Raw genomic sequence first — 13,502 nt, 5'->3', positions numbered from 1 at the left:
GATCCAGAATATATATACTTTATAGGGTCGGAAAATTATATTATAGAAATTACAAACGGAATGACAAACTTATATATACCCTTCACACGAAGGTGAAGGGTATAAAAAAGAAAACAAAAATTGCCAAACTATTTTGTAAATAATAATATTTGAATTAGTGAATAATATTAATTATAAAAGCATTATTCATTATTTTATAAAATTCATGTTTAAAATAAACCGTTTCAATCGTTATGTCAATACCCACATGCACGGGTATGTCTTTCATTTCTGAAGTGATACATCTCGAGATCCATATATCGTATCGGCTTGAAATTTGGACTATGCTTTCATAGTGATGTTTTCTATACCATAAATTTGTTTGGTATAGATTTATGACCGATTTTCTATTTTTATGTCGTGTATCAATACTAGAGTGACCACAAAATTCTGATGTTGTTCGTCATAACCCCACAAAATGATTCCCCTTTCTAGATATTAAGATATCCGAAACATGAGGTCGATTAGAAGATCAAGTTTCAAAAAAATATGTTCTCCCTATATAAAATCCAGTCAGTCTATTTAATACAAAACATACCCCGGTATGTATAAAAATTATATCAGTTATCGGACAAAAATTAAGTTTCATTATAAATTTTATGTTTTATTATTAGAATTGTATATATTATTCTTTTGAAAAAATTAAACTAAACAGCAAATTTAGTTTCAAATGCAGTCATGTGACTTTATTCATAATGTGATATAATTGTCGACCCTGTAAAATTAACAAATATGGAACGATTTTAATGAAATAATTTTTTTATTGACTTAGTTAAGTAAAATTATGCTGATTATAATAATTTTATTATAATATAAACAAAAATATTTAAGTTTAAATTTTAAAATTTTAAACTAAGGAATCTTTTTTGGCAAAAAAGTTGCCTACTTGCGAAAGCAAAAACAATTTCTTTAGTACTAATCGATTTTACAAACCTTAAAAAATAATTATGTTCAATTATCTTTCCCGGTCACTGAGTAATAACTTCTTAAAGTCAAAATTTTACAAAGTCAAATTCTGCATAATGTACAGTAGGAATATAACTATTCGCTTAAGCATTAAAAATTATGAAAAACCACGGACTTATTTTTTCGCGGTTGTTAAAAAAGTTCACGTACTTAATGCAATAAGTTTTTCATTGCATATTTTCAATTATTTTGGAAAAATGAATCTTATTTTTTTGTTAAGTTGTTTTAATACTTAACTTCACAATTTGATTTTTAATAATGGAAGTATCTCTCACAATTGCAAAAAACTTGCAATTATTCATATAATTACTGATTCACTATCGCCCGGACTAAACCGTTAAAATTAGATTATAATTTAATTTTAATTTATTTTCCAAAATAAACCTAGCCTATTGGCCATAATCGGTTACAAATTTCTACTTAAAAAATATAATATAAATATAATATAATAATATAAATATAATATAAAAAATATAATAAATAAGAATTAAAAAATTAAAAATAAAGTATTAATAATAAAAACAATTTCATTGAATATATAAAAAGTTGTACCACCAAAATTAAAAACCTAACTCAAAATGTCAAAATATTAATAATGGAAGTTCATCACAACCAGCCAAGAAAAATAATCTAATAAAGTCAGGATACTGTATCCCTGCCATAACAACAATCTACCAAATTAAAAGATAGAAGCGTGATCCCCAATCTCTAAAAAGTAGAAAGTACAAGAATATGAGAGCCTGTTAGCTAACCACAACCTTAGCAAAACAAGATAATAGGAAAAACTACCCAATATAGAAAACAAAGTCCCCCCCCAAAAAAAAACATATACCAAAAACCTAGTTCCAAATAAAGTTATCAGAAGTAAGTACAACAACAATTGCAAAATACGACAAGAAATCAAGATAAAAAATATTTGCAAGCAAAATAAACTATCCGCAAATTAAACTCCAACGCAGAACAGTTTTGACGCCTCCACAAAACAATTCAATTAGTCACTAATATGTCAAATTACAACTCACCAACTCTTTTAAGAATATACGACCATAACACAACCAAATAAACTCTAAACCCCATGATGCACCAGAAGAAAATGAGTGACATAAAAAAAAACCAAAAATATTGAAAACAAAGAATGAATCAAAAATTAAATACCAACGATTACATTAAACTAAGTATCCCTTAAGAACTGCATCAACTAATAATCATAATGATAAGAAGACCAGCAACTGAAATAGACATCTAATTACAAATAGAGTCCAAACCATAGAACAATTCGCATAACAGAAAAAAATTCAAGACTCCTGACAGAATAGGAAATGGACCAAAAAAAATTATGGAAAACAAAGCATGTATATGAACAAATAAGAGAACAATATAAAGATCAAAACTGTAAGAATAAAAATGGTAAATCCGAAGGAAAAAAATAATACCAAAAATATCTCTCCCAATGACCAAGACACTCTCTCACTATAAACAATCTGAGAATTAATCAAACATTACAGATATGTCCACAAAGATAAAAACTCCCTCAGCACTATAAATACAAATAAAATATTATCAACCTTGCCAAAAATAAAACAATATCTGAAGCTATGAAATTTCATCCCACCACACCCCATTAATACAACAAGACCACCTGAACTCTTACAACATACTGGAAAATGATAAGCATTAATCCAACAAAAACACTGTAACAATAGCACAAACAAATCTAAACCCATATAAAATACCCCTATCAAAGCATCGAACAACAATGAAATGAACACCACTGTTCACCAGAGAATGAAATATCATTAAAAATGTAATCAAACAATACGGATCCTACACAATACATCACAGATAATGAAGGGCTTCTATTAAGAAATTAATGCAAAATTTCCCGCAATTTTACAAAGTATGATTCCAGACCAAGAACCACATTTAAAACTGGGACACTAAATATCATCCATCCTAAAATGATAAGAAAAAGAAAACAATATTGATCAGTTAAACAGAAGCCACAACGCCCAATCCACTGTCATAGCATAAGAAAGAGTACAAATACAATTAAATATAAAGTTGCAATTAAATATAAAATTCAAATTTTGTAAGAAACGCCCAATCCACTGTCATAGCATAAGAAAGAGTACAAATACAATTAAATATAAAGTTGCAATTAAAGATAAAATTCAATTTTTGTAAGAAACATGGAAACACTGAAACACTCTAAAAATCCACTTTAATAAAACCATACAACAAAAATAACCATTGTTCCTCTAAATGTCAAAAAAGTGTCATCCATGCGAACACAATACAAATTTTCACAAATCAATTCAACAATACCTACAGAATCAAACGATTACAAGCGAGTTCTTGAAATAGCTTCATTCTATATGTATTAGCAGAAAAATTAAATATTCTCGAGCAAATAGGCAACTTATTATAAGTTCGCGCCAGTCTAACACAAAATGAACGTTCCAATATCGGAGTCAGTTTAGGTATTTTCAGCTGTCTACTCCTAGTAGATCTACAGAATTGAAAAAAACTAATTAGATATCCTGGAGTCTGCAATTTATATGATCTACAAAAGTGTAATAAATTTCTATATTTTATAAATTCCATAAAGGAAAAACCCAAGAAATCTGAGACATAAGACGAAACATGCTGTGACATTCTAAGGGAATATAGGTACCTAATAACTCGATTAAAAGTTTTCTTATGACATAGCCAAAGGTACCAGAAAATACCTCTAAGGCATACAAAAATATAGGCATTATCAGCGCACGAACAACTCTCTTTCTAACATGAAAAGGCAACAACAAATCTAAGCTATATAATTTACGTAAAGTAAAATTAACCCTAGAAATAACAGTGTTAACATGTCCCTTAAAGCTCAAACCAGTATCAATAATTACACCAAGACACTGAAGTCTATCAACAAACTCTATCATTATACCATCAAAATTAACTGAAAAATTGTACCCACATTTAACGAAAAACATTGCCTTAGTCTTATCCGTATTTATAGAAAGACGATTATCAGTTACCCAATTCAAAAGCAGTCCAACAGTAATGTTAATCATACTTTCCAAAACATCAGGAAATACAACATCTCCTTTGAACAGCAGCTAAACATCATCCGCAAATGAAAATGGAAGACACTTATTGCTAGAAACCATACTGAAAAGATCATTCATAAACATAATGAAAAGTAGCGGACCAAGAACAGATCCCTGCGAAACCCCACTATAAACTGGCAGCATTCCAGAACAACGACTATTACAATAAACATACTGAATTTTATTAGATAGAAAGGAATATATTAGCATACAAGCTGATCTGGAGAAACCATAATATCTATGCAACTTATAATTTAAAAGCAAATGATTTACTCTATCAAAGGCTTTAGCAAAATCCAAAGATAATAAAACACAAATACCTTTTCCAGAAAGATTACTCCTAATGTTGTCAGTTAAACCAAGAAGCAAGGATGTTGTGCTTCTATTGCACCTAAAACCCGATTGACAATCATGAAGCAGTTGATTTTCATCAATATGTTGAACAAGTTGAATCTTCATTAGAGGCTCAACCATCTTTGATAAGATAGGCAATAAAGATATAGGTCTAAATTCATCTCGACCAATTAAAACACTGTTCTTCCTTAAAGGAATAATCTTAGCAATTTTCCATTACAATGGAAAAGTTGAAGTAGTTAAAATCATATTCACTAAATGTAATAAATGATTACCAAATAATGGCATTAAAAGTCTAAGAAGCTTGAGTGTAAAACGACCATAACCAACAGCAGTTGATTTATCAGATCAAAGGCATCAAACATTTCATAAATATCTACAGAACGGAAAGAAAATCGATCATATGAAATACTGAAAAAAATCTACAAATCCATTAGAATCAACAGACTGATTAGAAGAGAAAGCATCGTTTAAATCATCAGGATCAACATCATTATACTTATCAGTGCCATCCACAACCCCATTCCTATTCAAAATAGACCAAATCTTCTTACTGTCACCATCTTCGAACAAGATGGTGACAGTAAGAGCGCCCTTCTCTTATGTTTTCTAATAACTGACTTAGCCCTATTTCTACACCGACAGAATATTCTCCAATTACTTTCATTTCTATTATGTAAATATGCCCTATATGCCAGGTCTCTAATTGACAAATGATAACCTATTTCAGGCACCTTAATCCAATCATCACCATTAGTACGAACCATTCACCGTTTAAAAGGAACAACAGAATGTAACAACTGCATATTTTCATTTAAAATTCCCAATTGCTCATCAACATTATCAGTTAAATACATGCCACCAAAGACACAATCTAACATCATGGCTTCCAATGAGGTCATGTCAGCAACCTGTCGTGGTACCTTAAACGACAAAAAAATGAAAGAATGACAAGTTATTCCCGGACACTGAAATTGATCAGATTTTTTCACCAAATCCGGAGAAGACACCAAAAAATAATCCAATAGAGATGATGAATTATGACGAACATCAAAATGTGTAGGTATTGAATTGTGAATAGGAGAAAGATTCATTCTCCTACAAATATCTCTAACCCTCAAGGACTTAATTGAATCAAACAAATTATTGTTGAAATCACCCATAATAACAACAGTTGAATATCTAAGAAGAACATCAGATATTTCACTCTCAAGGGAAACAAAGTCTCCATGAGGAAGATATACAACCCCTACCAACAATTTTAATATCACCAAAAGTAACTTCAGCAGACACTCAATAATTCCATAATTTCTACCCATGTATACTACTTTATACTATATATGATATAGAGAGCAACACCACCACCCCTTCCATTGGGTCGATCATTCCTATGACAGACATAACCTGAAATATCTACAACACTAATAGAAACCGTTTCCCTCGAAACTCGAAAAGTATTTCTATATCAGAAATTGGTGTTGGTACGTGATGTTTTTGATTCCAAATGACCTTTGTTCTTCAGGTGCACATGATATTTTTGTTAATAGGAAAACAATGAGAAAACTTTAAAAAATTGCAAAAATTTAATGGTATATAATCAAAAACTATTGAATTTATATATACAGACGTTTTATAAAATTAGTTTTAATAATTATCTGAATTATACACTAGAAATGTATAAAAATTGTATGAAATGTTAGGTACAAAATTAGACAAAATTTTGTTTCTTATATATATTTGTTAGAATGAAAATATTTTTTAGCATTTAGAAAAACCGACAGTTCTTTTTTTGCTGGGAATGTTTATAAAATTTAGCACCAAAAATTATTTTATTGTAATTTCTTAAAATTTTTTACTATTGAATTACCGCCAACCTTCTCTATATTTGTGATTTTGAGGTCGGGTTGAATAGAATGCTACTGAGATCCGGTCTAGTTTGGCGGCAATATCGGGCCAAACTAATCCGCGAGGAGAAGTGGAAGACCAAATACAACGAATGCCTCATGAAAGCACCCCAAGAAAAGATACTGCGAACCAAAATTTGGCCACCGTGACAGAACCGCCAACTTGATTTCGGGTCCTCAGCTATGCTATCAGCCCAGTCGAGTGAGAATTAACCCACAAGGCACGTAAATTCTGCTATAAAGGTCCTAATTAAACGGCGTGTTACGGAAAAAAATAATTGACCGATCCGTCCAGATCCTTCAATCAGGTAGGCAAAGGTCAGATATATGGTTCGTAGAAAGCTGATGGGAGTTTTCTGGCGAGTTCTGTGGGAGGGAGCAAAGCTGTATGTGGTCTCTGTTCACTTTCAATGGGGGGCTTGACACCTCCCATATGAATTAAATACAAAATTTCGTTTATCTGGGAATCTAATAGCACTACATTCTTCAAATTTTGCACGAAGAACATTAATATTCATCTGGAAAAATTGGAGACGAAAGACTATCATTTGGGGGGCTTGGAGCCCCTATATGAATTAAATAGAAAAATTAGTATATCTGAGAAACTATTAAAGCCAGAATCTTCAAAATTTAACATGAAGAATATAACGGGCGGCCTTTCAATAGGAGGCTTCGCACCTCCCATATGAATTAAATACAAAATTTCATTTATCTGGGAAATAATAGAACAAGATTCTACAAATTTTGCACGAAATACCTTAATTCATATTCATCTGAACATTTTGGAGAAAAAGGGCAAACTAACATCTGGGGGAACTTGGAGTCCCCATATGAATTAAATAAAACAGTTTGTATATCGGAGAAACATTATTATAGAAAATTCAAGAAGTACCTTCTAAAAAATGAACCAAAAAGTACACTTTTTTCTGTTCTCACCTAATTTCAACTCTACATACTCAAAAACGGAAAAGTACCAAAATGTTCCCTTTTCTCACCTAATTCCGAATCTACATATATAATATCATGTTCCTAAATTCAATATTATAGAACAAAAGGTATTTTTTGAAAAACTAAAAAGTACTAAAAAATCCCTTATATGAGTTCTCACCTAATTCAGACTATAGGTACTTAATCTTGCTCTGCTGCTCTCGCTCTGCCGGAACTTACTGATATTATAGAAATTGTGTTGTATTGTATTGTATTGTATTGTATTGTATTGTATTGTATTGTATTGTATTGTATTGTATTGTATTGTATTGTATTGTATTGTATTGTATTGTATTGTATTGTATTGTATTGTATTGTATTGTATTGTATTGTATTGTATTGTATTGTATTGTATTGTATTGTATTGTATTGTATTGTATTGTATTGTATTGTATTGTATTGTATTGTATTGTATTGTATTGTATTGTATTGTATTGTATTGTATTGTATTGTATTGTATTGTATTGTATTGTATTGTATTGTATTGTATTGTATTGTATTGTATTGTATTGTATTGTATTGTATTGTATTGTATTGTATTGTATTGTATTGTATTGTATTGTATTGTATTGTATTGTATTGTATTGTATTGTATTGTATTGTATTGTATTGTATTGTATTGTATTGTATTGTATTGTATTGTATTGTATTGTATTGTATTGTATTGTATTGTAAAATGATTACATGAGAACCTATAAAAGGTTTTTTTTGGTACTTTATCATTTTTCAAAAGATACTTTTTGAGTTTTCTTTAATATTGAACCTAAAAACACAAAATTAAGTATGTAAAGTCGGAATTAGGTGAGAAACCATAAGGGTCAATTTTCGGTACTTTTTCGGGAACTTTTTCGTTTTTCAAAAGGTAATATTTTTAATCTTAATCTAGGAACATGAAATTAAGCATGTTGAGCGCGGAGTAAGTGATAACCTATAAAAAAGGAGTTTTTGATGGTTTACGTGGTAGTTCACTACACGCGAACTGTCAAGTAGAATCAAAGAGACCCCGTTTTGACCAGGAGTTTTTGATACTGACTGCTTTTTTTAACACATCATGGAGAAGGATATATAAGATTTTTTACGTAACATGCAAACAAAAAGTTATTTTTTAAGTTACATGCATTTAATTGCATGTGTCCTGAGCTACTCTTTATAAAATATGTATATGGATATGTATATTTTTATAACTACTTCAAAAACATAAACAATTTTACTTACCAATAATCGCTTCAATGGTAATATAGTTAGCATCAATTTCTCTAGCAAACTCACGTATTGCCTGGTTAGGATCTTCATACGTATGTGGATCTACGTAGCTCCGACTATTTCCAAACAACGGAGTTGTCACTATAAAATGTACAAATATAAAGTTAATTACATTCCCAATAATTTTACTAATGTTGTAATATGTATTTGAAAAATAATTAGAAAGTAAGGCCTACAACTTTTTAAACTAGGTTATTGATTAATATTTTTGAAAATAGCACCAGTAGTCTAAGTTTTACAAAAAAAACAATTCTAGTTCTAGTAACAATTAAAACAATAATTATCATTTTAAACCCTTTACATTTTGGTCGCAAATAAAAAGTAAATCAACACCCAAGCAACAAAACACTGTAATATTTGATGTTTTTATACAATACTCTAAGTATATATGTAATTCATTTATAATACAATTAGTAAGAATATAAGTATACAAAATAATCAGTTTTTCCATAACGGACACATACTTAAATCAAATATTCTTAAAGTCCGTGTACAAAAGTTTGATATCTGACCGAAAAAGTTATGAATCAGTGTTATAAAATACATATGCATATATGCATTATTTGTATATTATAATTAATAAATTTGTATTATTCAGCTGCTATATTTTACAAGAAAATTTTAGTTAAACCTTAGCTACACTCAGATATTTCACTAACGTAACCACCTATCAACAAAAAACACCACCCCATATAAATTTTACATACGTTTTATTTAAATCATAAATATTTTTTGTCCCTGATTTTATCTGTTACTTCCCGAATATTTATGATTTAATCATAATGTTGAATTAATGCCCTGATTAATTATACCATTGAAAACTCCGTTTATATTATATAATATTATTTGCTTGCGTAAAACATGAAAAAATTTGAATCTTTTCAAAAAGGACTTTCAATAAAAAAATTTTGGGTTATATCACACCGTATCGTGCTTTCCACAGACAGACGGACAGACATGGCTAGATTGTCTTAGAATTTAATAAGGACCCATCAAAAATCAATATAACCCCCATTTTTTGATGGTGGGTAAAATATATATAAATATTGTTTGTGTTATTATGTTTGTTACACATCGAAATATTCTCCTAAGACACATAGAAGTATATATTGTGGGTCCTTATTAGATTCAGGAACAATCTAGCCATGTCCGTCCGTCTGTTGAAATCACGATAAGGACACACACAGTAGGAGTTCCACGGTTTCCAAATACCCCATACAAGTGGCCCCCGGAAAACATTTTCAACAGTCATAACTGGTTTAACAATTCCAGTAAAACGATCAAATTTTACATAAACAAGTGTCATGTAAACTTAAATTTTTTTTAATTTATTAATTTAATTTATATTTTAATTTAAAAGGGGGAGATAAAAAATATTTTTAACGTTCATTACTGACCCTACCCCACATAAGGTCCCCTTCAGAAATTTACTTTAACACTTATTACTGGATCATAAATGAAAGTACAGCGATAAAATTCGACATAACCAAGTTATGTATCGGTCTATATTTGACCCCCCCGTATTAATCCCCTTTCAGAAAATTTCTGTACCGCTCATTACTAGATTAAAATAGGAGTAAGGCGATGGAATTCAACATCAACAAGTTTAGCCCCGGTTAATAATTGATCCTTCATTCAGAATACAGATTTATTCTCAATAAATAATAAATACATTTTAGTATCATGATACAATTCGACAAAAATATTCGGCATATTCGAATATAACACAAAAGGGGAAAGGTATCTAAAATGAACTAAGCTTTCATTTTCGATGGAAACACCAGTAACTTCTATGTTTCTTATACAAACAGTGCATTCTAACAAACTATATAAATCAAATTAAAGCTTTGAAGTTAATTATAAATATACATATATACTGGGTAGTTATTATTGCACGTATGTATGTGTGTTAATATCACAATGGGGTGACAAATATTTTTAAAAATTACAAAATTTTCGATTAAGATATAAAACTCCGTTTTTTAAATAAAATAGGTCATATCTCTTATGACTGTTTTATTTAGTAACATACCAGAAGAAAAACTACAATCAGTATTTTAAAATAAAATGTATTTTAATAGAAGTTAATTCTAAGAGAAAGGGTTAAGAGCAATGTTAGTAGAAAGGGATTAGTTATGGTTTCGTAAACCAATTAAAAAATGTTTGCAGTGGATTATTGCATGTAACTAATTCTACCTGGTCGTGGTGCAAAAGCATCTTCTTAGTCAGCCCATATACACCGATCATATAAACTATAATTTTTTAATGAGGATATAAAAGTAAAAGAGTCTAAGTATAAATCATGCAATTACAGTTAATATCTACGATAAAAGCAAAAGAAAAAGAACAAAAAAGTTTACCATTGGATTGAATTGTTTTAACGATGGGTGTAGTATCCATGGCATGAACTAAAATATTTCAAAAAATATTATAAACAAATTAAAAAAACAATTATTTTAATATCAAATGCAAACGAATTAAAAATGTATATAAAAAGGATCGAAATTTAACAAAATAATAGCAAAATTTGGTTTAAAAACATAAACACTTACTATAGGTTACGACCAGTCCTGGTTTTGAGGGATAGAAAGGAAGGGGAATAGAGTATTTCAATGAGTTTGATTATTAAAATCAGAAACAAACTTAATCTATGTAATCATGGTTGTACAAACTGTTTAAACTACAGCTGTTGTGTGAAAGATTGAAAGATTTTTACATTTTAATTACCTTCATTGCTGGCATAGTCTAATGGCAGAGGCATGTGATTGCTGGATTTTTTATCTATGTCATCCTGATTTTTAGACCTCAAAAACAGTACCGTAGCTACGATTACTAATACCAAAATAACTACAACGGCTACAGTAGCACCAGCTACCATGCGCATTTGAATATTGTCTTCGTAAACTAAATGAAATTAAAATATTCAGATATTAAATATTAAAATATTAATATTAAAATATTCAGAAATATATATAAAATATGTAGTACCTGAACTGACTCCTTGTTGAGTGTGAGCATATACAATATTGCTGTATGTTCCATAGCCATTGAGAGTTTTGTAACGTACTTGAAACCCATATTCGGTGTTTTCATTAAGGTTTTCTATATGAGCTTTAGTTTCTTTAGTAGTCAATGCGGTCTTGTTGATTGTATCAAAATCAGGCTTAGGAAACCATCGCACTTCATAAAATTCTATAGGAACATCACTTTGTACAGGTTTATCCCAAATCAAATCGATTTCGTTGCTTGTTGTTAACACTACTCGCACATTACTAACGGTTGATTGTATGGCTGACTCAGTAGTTGTAAAAACTATTTCAGCCCACTCTGTAGTTATTTGTGATAAATCAATTTGCTGATTATTGTTCGACGACGATGCCTTGTTTCCAATCAACACATCATCACTGCTTTTTGAAGTTTCATCTTTGTCTAGATTACTAAAAGATTCATTTAAATTTTTCTGCGATTTTTCGTCTGCCGTTGCGTTTTCAATAATATATGACACACCATTCATAGAATGAATCTGAATAGTATAAGTTGTAACTGGTTCCAAATTGGTTAAGGTCAATTTAGTATCATTAAACGTATCTGCAGATGGTGTGAAAACAACATTAGAAGAGCATGAGGCGCACACTACTTTATAAACAATGTCGCTGCGATATTTTGAATTCTGATTATTATCAACAGTATGATCGCGGACTGGTGTATTCCACGACAATATTGCACTAATGTGATCAACAAATAAAAGTGTAAGATTTGTTGGAGGTCCCGGTGGTTTATAACATGGCATATGTTTCCCATCCCTAGGATGTCTGAAAAAACCTGATAAGCACTTGCAGTAGCCTGATGCTGCTTTCGAAGCGTTTGAATTTTGGGGGCATGGAATGCATTTACTGACTTCTACTGAGCGAAATGTGCCTATCGGACATTCTGAGTTTTAAAATACAAAATAAAAGCATAAAAATAATGGTTATACTTAATAACGTTAATAAAAATAATTTTAACAGACATACCATTGCAACTTTTATTAGCCATATCAGGTTCATATCCAACTCTGCAACGACAGCCGCCATTGAGTATTGTCCATTTCCCATCGCCCTTACACAAATAAGTAGGCGGGATATATGGGTCAGCATTTTCTACACATGTTCCGTTTTGTTTTTCAATAAGTGTTATTTCCCGACCAGTTGGAGTTTCATTGAAATGCGCTAAATTCTCTGTAACTGCTGGACATGTAATATAATAAACCTTGACAGCTAAAACACTGATACACGCTCCTTGGTCACGAAAGGCAAAGTAAACACCCTTTTTAGTAACTGCGATACTTTTTACTTCGGTATTGATATCAACGTCACTGTTTTGATTGAAACGGCCCTCCCCAGCAGCAATTCGCGCTATTAATTTATAGCTATCTGTTTGCCACGGAGGTGGTTCTCGAGTAGCAGCATCAAACTCATAGTAAAGCAAACTGAATGTTTCCTTGCATGAAAGTGCATTTCCTATTGAATAAATATGTTAAAGAAATAAATCTCAGATTAATTAAAACTATGCGACAAAAAATTAATATCTGTTATACAATTTTTCTGAAAATTAGGTCAGAGTACAACAAGAATTATATATGTTTTTTAATCCGTTGAGAAATTTATATATATATATATATATATATATATATACAGTGGTGGCCATGATTTTAGCACATAGCGTTTTGTACCTTCATTATTCAAAAATTTTGTTACGTTTTAATTATTTAAATCATTGATATATCTTAATTTATTATTCACGGTGTAAAGAATATGCAATATTATTTTACTTAACCTTTTTCCCGTTTTTATTACTTTTTTAAGAACGAACCCTAAAAAAAGACTGGACACTAATTTAGCACAAAGTA

General features: G+C 30.2%; 1 protein-coding gene and 1 long non-coding RNA gene across 5 annotated transcripts in view; one reads left to right on the top strand and one right to left on the bottom strand.

Annotated features, from left to right (window-relative positions):
• Positions 1-13,502, bottom strand: part of LOC111675069 (ephrin type-B receptor 1-B) — a 65,384-nt gene that overhangs the window by 11,676 nt on the left and 40,206 nt on the right. Inside the window, exons 5-10 of one of the 4 annotated variants that reach the window (XM_046945792.1) lie at positions 12,628-13,113; positions 11,603-12,544; positions 11,342-11,518; positions 11,167-11,184; positions 10,975-11,022; positions 8,567-8,695 (exon numbers count right to left, since the gene is read on the bottom strand). In XM_046945792.1, coding sequence (XP_046801748.1) covers positions 8,567-8,695; positions 10,975-11,022; positions 11,167-11,184; positions 11,342-11,518; positions 11,603-12,544; positions 12,628-13,113 — 1,800 coding nt within the window. The remainder of the gene's footprint in view (positions 1-8,566; positions 8,696-10,974; positions 11,023-11,166; positions 11,185-11,341; positions 11,519-11,602; positions 12,545-12,627; positions 13,114-13,502) is intronic. The other 3 variants (XM_046945803.1, XM_046945795.1, XM_046945812.1) reach the window with 3 other exon arrangements.
• On the top strand, positions 8,120-8,458 carry LOC124418702. Its single transcript, XR_006940168.1, has 2 exons — positions 8,120-8,152; positions 8,238-8,458. It is a non-coding gene; the product is annotated as an uncharacterized LOC124418702 (long non-coding RNA).

The sequence above is a fragment of the Lucilia cuprina genome, chromosome 2, assembly GCF_022045245.1.
Source record: "Lucilia cuprina isolate Lc7/37 chromosome 2, ASM2204524v1, whole genome shotgun sequence".
In the NCBI taxonomy this organism is placed as follows: Eukaryota; Metazoa; Arthropoda; class Insecta; order Diptera; family Calliphoridae; genus Lucilia; species Lucilia cuprina.
Note: the sequence above shows the minus strand (reverse complement) of the source record. Positions and strands in the feature narration are given on the sequence as shown.